Raw genomic sequence first — 15,432 nt, forward strand, 5'->3', positions numbered from 1 at the left:
GTCTATGCTGAATGATCGTTGAGCCAAGCTAACCCGCTATGAAGCAGTAAGTATTTAATCCTGTCTTTCGCAGTTCTTTGGTATTGCCTGGGACACTACACCGACCTATACTCTTCAAGCGTTCCACAAGGTTGAACATTCATCGCATCTTCCTAACGTTGTTTAGGTACTTGGGAACCAGCATCAAATTTTGAAAACATTAATGATGATGATGTTCCAACGGACCCCGAACCTGCCCCAGGACCCCCAGCTCCCACCGCTCTGGAACTATGGAACCTGAAGAAATCGAAAATGAGCGGGATTGAATTCCGGAAGCTATGCGACCAAAACATAAGCAGATTCGAGGCAGCAGTTCGAGCAGCGGCAGGTGAAGGTGTGCCGCCCCTCGAAGTTACACTGGCAGAAAGAGAAGCTGTAGACTCCAGTCAACTCAACAACTTGTTCATCGAAAGTCCCAGAAGACAACCTCCAAGAGCGCGCAAGCCTCCTGTAGTGCAGTCAGACTCATCTTTGTCTTCTTCTGAGGAAGCAGAGTTGACGGATGACTCATTATTCGATGAGATCACGATGACCTCAAAGAAGACAAAGCACAAGTCAACTAGTGCAGATGGCGCTGGTACTGAGCGCCGGCCACGTCGAAAGTCAGCTCAGTCAGCCAGTGAAGCACTGAAACGTGCTACAACCACTCCAAAGCGGAAGTCAGCTACTAAGCCGAGCCCAGCTAAGCCTTCGCCATCGGAATCAAATCCACATTCTCGAACCGGACATGTCGACCCGGTCCCCACGCAACGGAGGGCGAGTACCACCAGTGAGCTTGCAAGCGCCGCTACAGGTTCTGCCAATATAACCCCGGCCCGCGCAAATCCCGGTACTGCGAAGAGATCAGTCTCATTCACTACGCAGGTCAGTCCTAGTAATGTCACGTCTGATACAGGAAAGAATGGCGCCATCAAGTTCACGAACCAACCGAAACCTCCGCCTCGTCAGATCTCTGAATTGAACAAGACCCATTTCCGCAACCTTAAAGGACGAGGGGCGGCGAATAAGAAGTTTGCCAGGGAGGGTACACCTGATCCTTCGGCTCTACAGATTGTCAACGCCCCACCCGGTACCACTATCTCGCTCCCGCGCGCACCACGCGATGATCTATACGGTCGTCGTGAGCCTAGCCATAGGCGACCCACAGAAGACTCCAACAGCGACGTTCGCCCAAGCCGACAGTCTACTGACGGTAACCTACCTTTGGAAGACTGGGAAACCCACAAAGTCCCATTAGTATGCTATTCTTGGAGGCTTAGCCGTGATTGCCCGAGAGGTCCGAAAGAATGTCGCTTCATGCATAGAAATAAGGATGAAAATGGCCGTGACTATCCCTTGGGGGATATGCAAGGGTTCATACCTGGTAAATATCGCAGGCCACCACTCACCTGTCCCTATTGGCTGAACCATGAACGGGGCTGCATAAAGTCTGCCGAACAGTGTAATTACGCTCACTACAACACTGGGTGGATGAAGCACACTGATCCTAAAGTTCCCGATGTGCGAATTGATCCTGAGAAGCGGCCGGAGTTCAATGGTGGAGAAGGTCAGTCTGGAGACAGGGTCACCAAGAAAGCGTTGGCACCGAACCAACTTACGTGCTGGTACTGGAAAAACACTCAATGTCGTAAGTCCGACCAGGATTGTGCCTTCCAACATTATGATACTGGTATCGTCGCGGATGGGCCACATGATTCTCGTCAGAAGCCTGTTCGACCGGCGGATGGGTCTGATGAATCTGATGCGTCTGTCCATATGGACATCGATGATGTTGCTCAGCCGGACGTTGCCGATGAAGTAACACGCTCCCCTTCTCCCATGCCACTCGAACAACCGCAACAACCGTTCCAGCCGCCACCTCCTCCTCCTCCACCCATGGAATTCCCTCCTGTCGATATCAGATGCACAGAGCTGCAAGAGAGAATAAGCGCAGTCAGTAAGCTCGACTTCGAAGACATGTTTGCGACCAACGATAGTGAAACAACCATCGATCCGGTAGAAAGGAGGGCTTTCCTGTTCTTTCACCCTGAAGATCACTTTGTGGAGTTTGAGATCATCACTCGATGGCTCTTGATGCATCATGTCCAAGTCAGCAGTGCGAGCTATGCAGGCGGATGGGCAGATTTTCAGCAACAGATCCTGAAAGGAGGCACGGGTATCATCATCGTACGTGTCACACACTCCGTAGAACAAACGAATACTAAGCAGACTAGGCACATCCCGACTTTGAATACTTCACAAGTATCCCCGGATTCGGCCAAGTCCTCCGTAGAGGAGTGCGTCTCTGGTCAGTCGGGCTTCAGCCAGGTATCGAATACGACTATGCTTCAGATGAGACTCCTGTGCTCAGGCATGATCGCATAGAGATATTTCCTGTTGGCGGATTCATCTACATCACGGACGAAGTCTTCGAAACGATGCCAAGATATGCGCTGTGTATCATCAAGCTCTTCTTGGCGAAAATCAAGAAGCTCAAGGAACTCGCAGGTCCATCAGCTCAGTGGCCAGAGATCGTCGAGAACAGCTTGCTCTGGCGTCTTTGTGTCCGCCCGGAATTGATGGAGCATCTGTTTGCCTACTGTGAAGACCAAGCAACAGAGCTCCAGGCTGGGGATCCTGATGTACAAAGGTTCGTTCACTACACTCGAAATAAAAGGATATATCACTAACTTCAACATAGTGCCGCGGAGCTCTACTCTCTCCTCATAAACCCCAACTACATCGAGCAAGACAGTCCCGACGCCCCCTTCAGCCTAAAAGCCGACAAACACCCCATCCTCTCCGAGCGCCGTGCGATCGCAGAATGCGAACCTGTCGACTACTTCAACACCCTCAAACGTAGCCAGCAAGCCGCGAATCTGAACATGATCCGCTACTACGCCGGACTGCAGGTCGATATGCGCCGCGACTACCGCCACTTCTACGTCGTACATACCGAGCCGACGGCGTCGTATGTGAAGGAGTGGAAGCAGGAAATCCAGACTATTGCTGACGTCATCACACCTGGGCAGTGTATCAAGGAGTTCGAGAAGAGCGGGCAGGATAGCATGTTCAATTTCTTTGAGGACGTAATGGCAGGGGATGTTGGCGAGAAGGGAGCGGACAAGGACGGTGACGCGACGCGCACGGGCTAGGAACCTACGCGCGATGCTAAACATGTTCCGGTAACGATTGAAGAGTGGTGGAAGAGGGCTCAACATATTCTTTCACGGAAGTCGTGTTGGGCTGTATGAAGTCTGGCGTGTCTTAAAGGACAAGGTCAAGTCACCTCTCCATGTCAGACACGACCTCACAATAGCATTTCCGCTTGTTTCCCCGATAACCCGATACCCCTTGATCGTACGTAGTAAAGCATTTCACATGTTCAATGAAAGCGCTATATCAACTCAAAGATATTTTCAGTCACTACCCAACCATCGGAAGACACAGTACATGGAGAAAACAAGCTGGGTATCATTCAACTGCTTGCAAACCTATTGTATATATACATCTACTTCTTCTTCCCCTTCGTCTTATCCACAACATCAACCCAGTTCCTCTGCACGCCCCTCTTCTCCAATGCCTTCATAATAGCATCTTTCTGCGGCCCCTGCACCATGACTTCCATAACCGGTGCTTTGGGACTAGACCCTTGTAGTTTATCCACACTCGTACTACCGGCACACGTCTTGCGCAGCTCATCAGCAAGCGGCTGCGGTGAGATGTAATACGGCTCCAGTCCATGTACTTTCGTCACCGTCTTGTTGCCGCTGCGCGTCTCAAGAGTGATTTGGATCTTAGGTGGCGCACCAGCTTTGGGCTTCGCGTCACAGATATCAGCGTCGTTGCGGATTATGGCGTGGAAGGGGGAGGAGGCAGCGACCATGCGCTCGGCTAGGGCGTCGCGCGGCATGGCTCCTGAGGATAGGGCGGCGTTGTCGGCGGCCGAGGAGCCTAGTAGCGCGTCTGCAAGCTGCGGGTTTATGCGGATGAGGCGCTTATTCTTGGGGTCGATTAGGTTCTCAGCTTCTATGTAGGCGATGAGGAGTTGCTTTAGCTCTGATGGGGTGTAGAGACCTCGGGGGTCAGCTTTAGAGGCGCTCAAAATCGGTGCGAGTTTCTCTTTGGGTCGGAGTACGGAGACGAGCTTGAGCTTTTGGCCTACAGAAGACTCGGCGGAGAGAGGCGCGGCTGGCTTCCCGTTGACGCTCGCTGCGGTTGGCGCATCTTTCTTCGGTAGCCGGTAGGGAACGAATGATTCGATCTGGCGGTCCTTGAAGTCGATGTCCAATACAACGACCTCATTGCCGTCGCGGTCTTTGCACTTGAGAATCTGTTGCTTGTCCAGATACCGGACAAACTTTCTCAGGTTCTTCCAACTTGTCTTCTTGATTTGTAGTGAGGCTGTTCGCGCAGGGGTATAGCTAGGGAGGAAGGGTAGGACGAGCGTGGACATGACGTTTGTCTGCGAGATGGGGAAGTCGAGGCCGTAGGAGGGATGGCCCTTGTTGTGATCCATGTGGTATCGTACACCGTACAAGAATGCGTTCTTGAAGGCTTCATCGATTTCTAAGGACTGTTAGCTGGTGGTTGGTGTGACTGAATGTAGGATGCATACCCTTGGTTGTAAGCTCTTTATCTTCAAGGACATCGATGAAGTCGTTATTGGATGGCGCATCTTCGCCTTGTACGCCCTGTGCTTTCTCCGCCTCTGACCGTTCAGTCGGGGTAGCATCGAGAGTGATACCGCCCTCGTCGTCGTCTAGATCGACGGCTGCCGTGCGTTCAGCGAGACTGGCCTCCTCACCATTGTCGTCGTCCCAGCCCTGGAGGATATCAGGAGGCTCTGTGCCCGCCTTGCCCGTCGAGCTCCAAGACCATAGTTCATCGCCTGCCCAGTGAAACGTCGACACAGCCATACCCTTAGTTCCCTGGACATTGCCCAACGCGCTTACGTCGATGACGCACTCGCCAACCGCCATGGGTACCGTCGGTGCCTCGAGGCTTGCAATGGCAACGATTGCGCCTTTGGTCGCTTTCTTGGGGAAAGGCGGGCCTCGTTGCAGGCCAGGCGTCATCAGGTCGGCGCCACCCTGCATCTTCTCGACCACGACGAGTGGCGTATAGAGCAATGGGACTATCCGTGGGTTGTGCCAGAGAGTATAGACGGTTGGGTACATCTTGTCACCAACCTTCGCCCACAATACTCTCTGCTCCCCGCTGGTGCCCTCATGGCTGCCTACGTATATTGTGCCCGACACCTGCTTGAGGTCTGGCCCCGCGGTTGTGGTGAAGCGCGCGGACAGGGCATTCTCGGGGAGCAGCGACTTGCGCACTGCTGTGAGGCCGGCGGTTGAAGAAGCTGCCTTGTCTTCGGGATTCGCATCGGCATCTACGGGAATGTCTATGCCAAAGTCGGCGATGATCTGGTCGGCAGTCCTGCGGCGGTCGCTCGACTTGAGGGGGGAGAGGGGCTTGATCTAAGGGGCGTTAGTCGGTGCAGCGTATGTGCGAGATTGCAACCTACAGTGGGTTTCTTTTTGAACATGTTGAACGCGTATGCTTCTGCGGGAGTTGTTGGATGTCGTGGGCAGGGCTGAAGCTGTGCGCGCTGGCCGCAAACAATGTTTGACGCGGCGATTCTCTATGACTTCAGCGGGGCAGCTAGCGCGTTTCCCCAGCCTTGCCATGCCCTTGCCATGTGCCTCGAACGGCAGCATCACTATGAGTCGAACATCCTCATGCTGACTACGCAGTACTACCTTTGCGACAGACTTCGCCATATGTGCCGCTTTGTTTCTTCATGTCCTCGCCCTGGTCCATGAAATGAAAGTCTGTGTTGATGATGCAGCCAATGTCCACGGATGGCCCACAGACCCGGTCGTCACTTTAGACTTCTGTCGCCAGCTAGGCAGTTGTAGCCGCCAATATAGCATTTGGGACCCGAAAGCTACTTTTTCCATGGTTGGGCTTCTGATGACACCTGCGAAATTAACCACATCGGCTGGCGCGTGCTGGCCTCACCCGTCGATCCTGAAATCTAGAGGCTGTCTAGCCGGCAATCGACCTTCTGCTGTACTTGGTAAGCCGGAAGGCATCAGTGACGATAGCTGCAATGCCTCATTGTTTATAGACCATTGTCCCCTTTACGCCTGGTACTGCGTCAGCTGCATCTTCGGGACGCGTCTTCGCACCATAACAAGCTGTTCACAGCCTCCGGATAATCTCAGCTCACGTCGAGGACTCGATAGCCTTCTATCGCAAGCTGAAGCGCAATGTTTTCCCTCTTGCGGTGGTGTACTGTCACGTTACAGAGCCGTCCTTTGCCTCATCTGAAACATTGTCCCATCTGAAACACACTCTCTGAGATACTGCCACACCGTCATCTACCATCTAGTCGCGCTGCCACCAAAGGTAGACAGCCTCGCACACGAAACACACACCAAAACTGCAAGGAGATGAACAACGTAGATAGACTTCGATCCCAGATTCCAGGACACTGGCCCAGCCTGTTGGGTCCCATGTCGCTCACCCGCCGCAGCATCCATGCAGCTGGCAGCCATCGACATCGACGGTAGCCGCTTCCGGTCAAGGCGTGCTGAACTTCAAATTTTAGCCGTCCAGGCACCAGAACGCATGCGGCCGTTGCACGGTACACAGTTCCGTGCTGACATTGACCGCATCGGCAACAGCTGGTTCTCGCGCAAAAGGTGCGCATCCAATCCATGCCTCAGTATTCCATTGCGGCAGTCATGGTGCAAACACTGCAGACGTTCGTGGCGGCGGCGCGTCAGCGAAAGACTTGCCGGCCCGGCCAATGGCTCTAGGCCTCGGTGCAAAGTCGACAACGGCTGGCTTATTCACAGCTTCACCAAACACCTCTTGGCCCGCGTGGTCCCAATTGCCGACTGGGCGCCACCGCCATGATTCAATCACACTATGCCTCCCTTAGGCAAAGCACCATTACGCATGGACTCGGCCCCCGGAGCCTCCAGGATGACCATCGTCCGTAAATGTCATGGCGAGATGCGGAGAACTGACGCGCCACGAGAAACGCCCAGCTGCGCCCGTTCGTTCTTGTACTCATTCCCCGTCTTTCCTCATAAACCCATCGTTGTCGCCCCCCCTCACGCCTGCCATGGTAAAAGTGTTGAGATCGAATTTGAAGCTTTTCGCGTTGTGACATCACAGCACGCTTCCTCGGCATCTGCCCCGGCTTTCGGAACCGACCTTCGAAAATTCTGCGAACACCATGAGTCCCATTCCTAGCATCGAGCGCAAATGGAGAGAGGGTGAGGTCGTACCCAAGCCCAGCAACCCGGAGGAACTCATCCTGGAAGCATGGGCGCAAGGTTATCTCGTGGGTTCGCTCATCATTATGGCGTTCATCACGTTGGCAAACATGAGGCGCGGCGTCCTGTTGCACAAGGTTAGCAGAAACCCTCTTTAAGCAGTGACCACCGCTGACATACACCTAGTTGATTCTACTCGAAGTGAGTCCACATTTACGCATCTGCTTACATCCATACTGATCAAATCCAGCTCATCCTTGGTATCTGGCAAGGATTCTGGTTGTTTTTCCCCAGCCCAGTTCACGCGTGGTGGCTCTCCGTTGCCGCCATCTTCTTGAACGCCTCTTGGTCTCTGCACAATGTCATTGCCTGGATGAAGATCAAGCCATTCCTCTCGAAACCTGTCAGCTACATCTTTATCGGTACTGTCGTGCTTGTTCAACCCTACTGGGTTGTGGAGATTTACGCCAACTTCGCCTACTTTCATGGCGTCAACGAGATATTCCTGAAAACACGACCATATGAGGCGCTATGCCGCGATCCCTGGTGGATTCTCACCACCATCTACCTTTTCTGGGTCATCAAGACGCAATATGAACTGAGCCTCAAGGAAATCATACGCATCTCGCCGCGTTTTGGTATCATGCTACTATCAATGCTGCTCAGCATAATCTTCATCGTCTTGGACATTTCTACAGTCACCAAGGCTATCAAACTCCCAGGAGCCACAGGCATCAACCCCTTTTGGAAGTTTGCATTTGTCTTCAAGTGCCTGACGGATTCCGTCGTTCTCGACGATTTCAAGGTGGCGCTCGACCGCCTGCGAGCTTTCCGCATCAGCCGACTAGGCAGCTTCTCGGGCGACCCAAGCGACAGCCGGAGTCGTAACGACAACAACCTCGTCGCCACCTGGGAAGAGATGGAAAGGGAAGCAAACGCGCTACAGAACGTGCGCAGCCCAGACGGCGACTACATACATCCCAGCAACTTCCCACTGAAGCCAAAACGTGCGCGAAGGCCTCAGAAAGACTCCGTCATGTTCCCCAACCAGCCGGATTACCGAGACTCAAACGCTGGGCTGGATCCAGAGGATATCGTACCCAGCATGCTGGGCGATGGCCCTACAGGAGCAGATGCACAACCCGTGCAGAAGAAACAACATCAGTTTATCGACGACATGGTCAACAGTAACAGCAGAGACATGGCTGCGGAGAAGGACTATGCCGAGGCGATGAGAGACATGCAGCGAGATAGTGTCTCAACACCCCGACGGACGAGCGAGTCTCCCCGTCGACCACCTCCGCCAGGCTGAGTGCATAATCGATTTTCGAACACTCAACACGATTCACAACGAACTACACAATAGTAATCACGAACGGGCAGGCGTTACTACGGTCGGCACATCTACGGACACATATACCCCTACCCATGCGCTGCACGAGCACGCCTCACGCCCCACGCAACGAGCCATCCTTGCACACCCCAGGGTGGTTGTGCACAGCGGACAGGCATGGCCCCACGAGAAGCCCCACGGGTTTGGGGTAGTGATAGAAAGGAGCCTGGGGCTCACTATTCCGGAATTGAGTTAATGACGAGCGGCATACTGGATCAAAAGGCGTTTTTGTACATGCTGAAAGGCATCGGGCCGAGTCGGCCCTCATTTATATACCCATTTGCTATTTTTCTTTGTTATGGAGATGGATATGCAACAGCATGTGTAGTAGGAATATATACATATATTTACCTGAGCAAACACTACTTGGTGCGATGTGAGGTCTCCATCCAACCAAAATCTCGATTGTGTGGGTTGCGGTAGTACTTGCAAACTCGTCTATGTCGATGTCGTGTGATTAATCGCCCATACTGTGGGGTGTCAGATCTATTCATGTATGTATTGTATATGGAACAGGTAGGCATACCTCCGTGATGTGTCAGACATCGTTTATTGGTAGCCACAAGCCGACTTCGAGTGCGATATTGGCGTGAGCAGAAGCAAGAGCACCTGGACATAGTCGAAGACATCGCGATATATCCGAGAAGGTGAGCATTCATCTCTGTCTTCTATCGTATCTTGATCTCCATCGTTGTACGCCGTTCCGGGATCTTTTACGATAGAACACCGCTCTTCCACACTATTTTACAATCCCTAATTTCTCCTCTGTCATCCGGTGTCCGGTTCATCGCATCCAAGTGGCCAGCCTCACCGGTTAACACGTTCTTTACACCTAAGCAGGGCGTCCAGCGCATATCCTTGGTGAACTGTGGAACTGAATTGCCGATCTCCGTTCCGCGACAATGCTCCAGAGCTGTGTGTATATATTCGCCACTAAGTACACAGAAAGCCGTTTTCGCGACTATTGGGAAGGATTGGCCCCATTCGAGCTCAATTCTTACTGCAAACCTGTCCTGCTTTTCGTTGGAGAAAATCATGTAGAACACATTGCTCTGTGGCCCAAAGCAAACATAAGATGGGCGTTGGGGAGCGTGAAATAACGAACGATCCGAAACTGACGGCCATGAACTTGAGAACGAGTACTCGGTCTCAGCAATGAATGAAACCCTTACTCCGTACTCAGGATCCTGAAAGATAGATGCTCGCGACCTATATTGAACACAAGGTAGGAGCTTTTCCAAGAAGATGCTAGTAGCGATTCTTCGCGTATGCAAACGATAGTCAAAATAATGCGCGATATAGATCTGCTTCCTCCTAATAGCCCAAGCTGTGCGTCGAGGGAAATCCTTCATTCGAAAGGGAACGGGCGGACAGCTGCCAACTCTCATAAACAGATCTCCGTTTCCGTCCGGTATTTGCTCTAGTATAATGGCGATCCCGGAACGGTTGTACTCCTCTTCTTCCACGATGCCCAACCAGACCTTGTTTTGTGCATTGATCAGGACCATGAGGAGCTCAGTGTGTAAGCCACGTCCAGTGACGGTGGTATGTATCTTTGGTATTCGTCGGCTGGAGGGTTCAGTCGAGCTCGGATGTCCAAGAAATGTTATTGGTGATCTGGCAAGATATGACCCATTGGGCATACAAGGACGATGGTAACCCCAAGCAAGAGGGCTAATATCATCAGAATCGCTCAAGATAGCCTCTTGAAGCCGTATAAAAGCTTTGTCGCCCTCCCCGTACAACAGCGGCATGTTGATGTTCAGCAGACCGAGGAGGCAATATGCCTCATCCTCTACACGAGTAGTGCTTCGCTGCGCCATCCAGGAGAATACACACGCTGCCGATATAGGCACAAAGGAGTCGGATAAACTGTAGTAACCGAAGAAATATGTGTCGATGGACGTGATATCGCCGAGTAGGTCGATTAAGCTCTTGTCAAGTATGTGACTAGAACTATCCGTGTTGGCATGAGAGATGATTGTCCAATCAGCGTAGTAAAATTTGATATTCTGGGGAGCAAGCAGCTCCTGCAAGGTCCATCCTCTAGTGAACCATCGACTCTTCCGGAACGCAGACTCTTGCTCGTGAATATCGGTCCCAGATGGCACATCTTCCAAGTATGCATAACACACTCTAGAGTGCTTATACCAGCGGAACATGGAGTTGATGACTTCTGAAAGTTCCGCACTGCTCGTTTTATCAATGCAGCACGTATCAACCCATATCCAGAGTAGGTCGTCCTTGATCGCCTGCTGGCAGCATCCTTCAATCTTGGCATATCCTTGCTTCTGCTGGTGCCCTTCCCAGGTCAGATCTTGTAACAGGACTTCTTCTTGTCCCCAGGTATGCGATAGGATTGCGTATGGAGGAATTGCGTCACCGAAGAACTCTTCCAGTTGCCGGGTGTTGACGTTGAGCAGGCGCATGGCTTAGATGTCGCCCATACCGACAAGGCTGAGATCGGCTTTGACGTAACGTGTCTGTTTCGTGATTAAGATCGACCGTCGAATAGACGGAGGAAATCTGCCCTACAGCAACTGTCTTTTCGGGATCAATCAGTGTTTGAAGCTGTGCTATAGCATGGAGGTAGTTGAGAAGTGAAGGCCAGGAGACTCCAGGGCTGAATTGTCAGCCTGGAGGAAAGCGCGCTTGCTGCTGCATCGAGGCTCAGCCGCAGCCACATGCGTCGCGCGTCTTCACTGCCCACGACCAAGATACAATACTATCTCGGCTCATGGCCATCCGCGAGATGGAATTAGTGTTCATAGATGTTTCTCCAGACGTGCATCCAAGATTGGCGGCCGCAAAAGCGCTAGTAGCGGTTTGTGCTCGGACAGATGCGCTGTAAGGTTAGACACATGCCGCCGAGAAGGCAGAGTCTAACTCGCTGAGCTATACCGGCGATGTGGTGAGTATCCTCAAGTAGGTCAAAGTTGCGAATCGAGGATGCGGATCTGCGCAGCTATCCACATGTTCTTGAGTGCGGAACATTCCGAGCCTCGGCTCGCGATTAGGAAGGGCACCTGAACCTTCGCGAAGGGGCAGGGCGGCGTATGCTGACGCTGATTGTATATTAACGTGCCCATCCCTTGCTGTCGCTCATTAGATCGATAGCCATCTTCTGGTATGGTCACAATGGCACAGACGGCTAGCATCGTCGTTGCGGGCGCGTCAATGGCAGCACTCGTGTCGCAACCTACTATGAGAGGCAACCTGATGGCTGCGCTGGCCAGATGGACAGGCTACAACGCGCCTGGCGGTCTATGGAGGATAGCTGCGATCCTTCTCGCTTTGGCGAACCTCAAGAATCTGCCATTTGTCTGGCATGTACGTATCTGGCAGAGCGGCAAAAGACGCGACTTCGAGCTGACGATATTCATAGCTACGCTTCATCCGCGCCTTGTTCTATCAATTGTACTTCCAACCGACCCCGATCCCTCCGCATGCGCTCTTCCAACCGATCATTACCTCGACGCGTACCACGTTCCTCGAGACAGACTACAATATGCACAAGTCCAACAGCACATACTTTAGCGACATGGACATATCCCGTACACACCTCTTCACAGCGCTTATCCGAAACGGCATAAGAAAGAACAGTCGTCTAGGTGGCGCCAAGAAGAGCGCTGTAGCAGGAGCTGTAGGGGCAACTGAGGGTACACGGGGCAAGCATTACATCGCGCTAGGAGGCATAAGCTGTCTGTTCAAGAAGGAGATCCTCCCGTATAAGAAATACGAGATGTGGACAAGACTCCTATGCTGGGACAAGAAGTGGTTCTATCTCGTCACACACATGGTCAAGCCTGGCGTGGCACAACCAGAGAGCTGGACACTGCAGCCTTGGAAGAAGTCCAAACCAGCCAAGGACGTTGATGCAGAGAAGCTCAAGGGCGCGATATATGCCACCGCGATTGCAAAGTATGTCGTCAAGCGAGGCAGGATCACGGTGCCACCGGAACATGTGCTGGTCGATGCCGACATGGTACCTGCAAAGCCAGAAGGCTGGGTCTACCAAGAGGCTACAACCGAAGAACAAGGGCCGAATGGCGATGTCCTGCCCAAGGCTGTAGAGGCGAAGGATTGGAACTGGGACGTTATCGAGGCAGAGCGACTGAGGGGCTTGAAGGTAGCCGAGCACTTTGCGGCTATGGATGGCATGCATGACTTCTTCGATGGTGGCAAGGAGGGAGTTTTGGGAGAGTTCGCGGATTTGCTGTACTGATTTGGGTTCGATTTGACTGGGCCTAGGAGAGCTTGATACCCTAGATTTGGATCTTAGAACCGCGAGGCTACTGCATCGCTGGTCTTGTCTTGAATACAAACATTTAAAAATATCCTCTCGTGGGGTAGTTATCTCACCCGCATTCACGAGGCACCTGGGCAGTGTCGCGGATAGCGGGCACTAGCGTCGCGCTAAGCCACTGGGACCTGCAGTGCCAGCCAACCTCGAGCGCTGCCTTTGACAATCACCGGTCACCATATGCAGTGGGAGCCGTATTCCGCTATGGCTCAGCCTTGTGGCTTCCAGCTTTTGATCTCTCCATGCAACTAACCAAACCCACTGACCAGCAGAGCACAGGTCATCACACACATTCCACCCGACATATTGCTTCGACCTAGTACAAGCAGGCGCGATCGGGCTCACCCCAGCACCCACAGTACTCACATCCAGCCCACCATTGACGTCCGGACTCGGTCTCCTCATCCAACCGGTGCTTCAGCAGTCATGGCCGCGACATCGGGCGTCGCCGCACATGGAGGAGGCCCCGATATGATCTATATCGGAGAGCTTTACGAAAGCATATCGCGTAGTCCCCCAGGTATAGAAGCCAGGAAGCTGCTTATCGAACATTACATTGCAGTCGGTAATGAATGGCTGGAAGGTGCATTAGATGAGGCCAAGAAGCTCCAGGCTTTAGCTCCCACAGACCTAGACGTTGTGAGGTTCTTAAAGATTCTCGAAAAAGTACCAGAGCCTCCAGCGCCCGAGAAGAAGGCAGTCAAGCCAATACACGCATCTTCTGCCCAGTCCGGAGGCGAACCCTTGAAGAACTTACCATTCACGGCGAAACCAACATCGAAACGTGGATCCAAGCGGTCGGACTTCATCTTAGGCGATTCAGTAGATGACCTAAACGACGAACAACGAAATCTGGTTACTGGGTATCGTGACATACGTGCCAAAGCAACACATGTGTTCGCGAATTTGCTGCGTCTACAGACCCTCCAGAAAAAAGCTGGCTTGCCCCAATCTAAGAACCTCGCTAAAGTTCATCTCATGGCGGATGGTAGTAACGGGGCCGTCTGCAGTGGAATGCGCCCACCAGCAAGTGCTCGTTCTGTGGCGCGAAACATCCGAGATAAACCAAAAGAGGCCACGAACCTAGTCATCGCAGATCTGGAAGCCATGATACAATGGGTGCGCGCGCCATATGGCACACCCTCGGGCGCAAGTATCGATACCATTCGCGATAATCTAGTCAAACGCAGAAGCGCCATCGATTCAACTCTCCCGGATGCGCTCAAATTTCATTGCGAGCTAGGTTTTATGCACGTCGAACATGAGCATCTGGAAAGGAATTACGTCAACGACGAAACCATGCTGGGGGATGAGATCAAGGACATCGCCAGAGAGGATTTTTATGTGACCGAGGACAACTATGCGTGGTCGATGGATGGTATGTAACTTCCATGCGCAGGCTACGATGAGACCCATACTAATTTTGTACCAACCTTAGAACTTGTTCAGGCTATCCAGGCAAATGGCGGTGTACTCCGCAATCCTCTTAGCAGAGAAATGTTTACTCCGAAAGATGTCAAAGGGATTCTCCTCCATCCAACAGGCAAGTCTCTCGCAGCTCTACGAGTTGAGCAGCACGAGATGTCCAAGGGCGTGCGGACGGAAACAATCGTACAAATGGAGAAGCTCTCAGCGATCTTGCTAGCAGATCAAAGTAGCGATACGCTCCCCAGTCGCAAGGCAGTAGACGAGTTCCTCCTATACGTTGCAACACGTAGGTCTTCCTTCGGCACAATGACGACCAACAAGCTAATATCTGAGCAGTACCAGATCTTGAGCAAAAAGCGATCGAAGGTCTCAAGTGTCCTGCCACAGACTCTCACACTGGACAGTCTTATGACTGGTCTATCGGTGAAGCAGTGAAGGATGCGAAAGGAAACCTTGTGTGTTTTCACAAGACAGGCGACTTCATTCGGCAAGCCGCTGCGCATCTGCGGAAGAATCGTGGTGTCGCTCCCGACACCGATGAAGGTAATTGTTCGATCATGTGATATCTTGTAGCAGCTTCATGGTCTCAAATCGGGACTCTCCATGCGTTTCGCATTAGCAGTCCATTGCGTTCTAGAGGTAACAATATCCACAAAAGATCGTCAGTGGTTGCAACAATGTCTGCTACCCTCAGGCACATTTGCGGCTGAATCAGGCTGGTTCCGGGCGCCGTAGTCACGAATCCTTAGATCACACAATCCTACAAGGCATTTTTATACGCCGATTGCTCGATCAACTTTGCCAGATAGCTTTCGTTGACCGTTCCTTACATTAGATTGCCATTTTCGTCGCCTCGCTTACCGCTGTCTCGTACCATGGTTAGCCTACACAGTCGCAGTCGCACTAGCCGTTTCGGGGGCCGGTGAATGTGCTTTCCGTATAAGCCACCCTGTTCAGCCTTGTGCGCAGCCCCAAAGTCTCAGTCTGCGCAGTAAAAG

At 52.5% G+C, this 15,432-nt stretch overlaps 5 protein-coding genes across 5 annotated transcripts; 4 read left to right on the forward strand and 1 right to left on the reverse strand.

The window, feature by feature from the left end:
- Window positions 1–38: 38 nt before the first annotated feature.
- On the forward strand, window positions 39–3,173 carry J4E88_003008 (uncharacterized protein; the record flags this gene model as incomplete). Its single annotated transcript, XM_049396663.1, has 5 exons — window positions 39–46; window positions 339–1,275; window positions 1,480–2,205; window positions 2,253–2,668; window positions 2,720–3,173. The coding sequence occupies 5 exons, from the start codon at window positions 39–41 to the stop codon at window positions 3,171–3,173; spliced, it is 2,541 nt and encodes an 846-aa protein (XP_049258011.1).
- Window positions 3,174–3,529: 356 nt separating this feature from the next.
- On the reverse strand, window positions 3,530–5,566 carry J4E88_003009 (uncharacterized protein; the record flags this gene model as incomplete). Its single annotated transcript, XM_049396664.1, has 3 exons — window positions 3,530–4,587; window positions 4,637–5,498; window positions 5,546–5,566. 3 exons carry the CDS (start codon window positions 5,564–5,566, stop codon window positions 3,530–3,532), a joined length of 1,941 nt encoding a protein of 646 aa, XP_049258012.1.
- A 1,704-nt stretch (window positions 5,567–7,270) lies between these two features.
- Window positions 7,271–8,622, forward strand: J4E88_003010 (uncharacterized protein; the record flags this gene model as incomplete). The annotated part of the gene is made up of 2 exons (XM_049396665.1): window positions 7,271–7,447; window positions 7,561–8,622. 2 exons carry the CDS (start codon window positions 7,271–7,273, stop codon window positions 8,620–8,622), a joined length of 1,239 nt encoding a protein of 412 aa, XP_049258013.1.
- Window positions 8,623–11,907: 3,285 nt separating this feature from the next.
- On the forward strand, window positions 11,908–12,928 carry J4E88_003011 (uncharacterized protein; the record flags this gene model as incomplete). The annotated part of the gene is made up of 2 exons (XM_049396666.1): window positions 11,908–12,033; window positions 12,089–12,928. 2 exons carry the CDS (start codon window positions 11,908–11,910, stop codon window positions 12,926–12,928), a joined length of 966 nt encoding a protein of 321 aa, XP_049258014.1.
- Window positions 12,929–13,432: 504 nt separating this feature from the next.
- Window positions 13,433–14,869, forward strand: J4E88_003012 (uncharacterized protein; the record flags this gene model as incomplete). The annotated part of the gene is made up of 2 exons (XM_049396667.1): window positions 13,433–14,384; window positions 14,445–14,869. 2 exons carry the CDS (start codon window positions 13,433–13,435, stop codon window positions 14,867–14,869), a joined length of 1,377 nt encoding a protein of 458 aa, XP_049258015.1.
- Window positions 14,870–15,432: the final 563 nt, after the last annotated feature.

This window comes from Alternaria novae-zelandiae, assembly GCF_023758075.1.
Source record: "Alternaria novae-zelandiae strain BMP 2774 chromosome Unknown scaffold_4, whole genome shotgun sequence".
In the NCBI taxonomy this organism is placed as follows: Eukaryota; Fungi; Ascomycota; class Dothideomycetes; order Pleosporales; family Pleosporaceae; genus Alternaria; species Alternaria novae-zelandiae.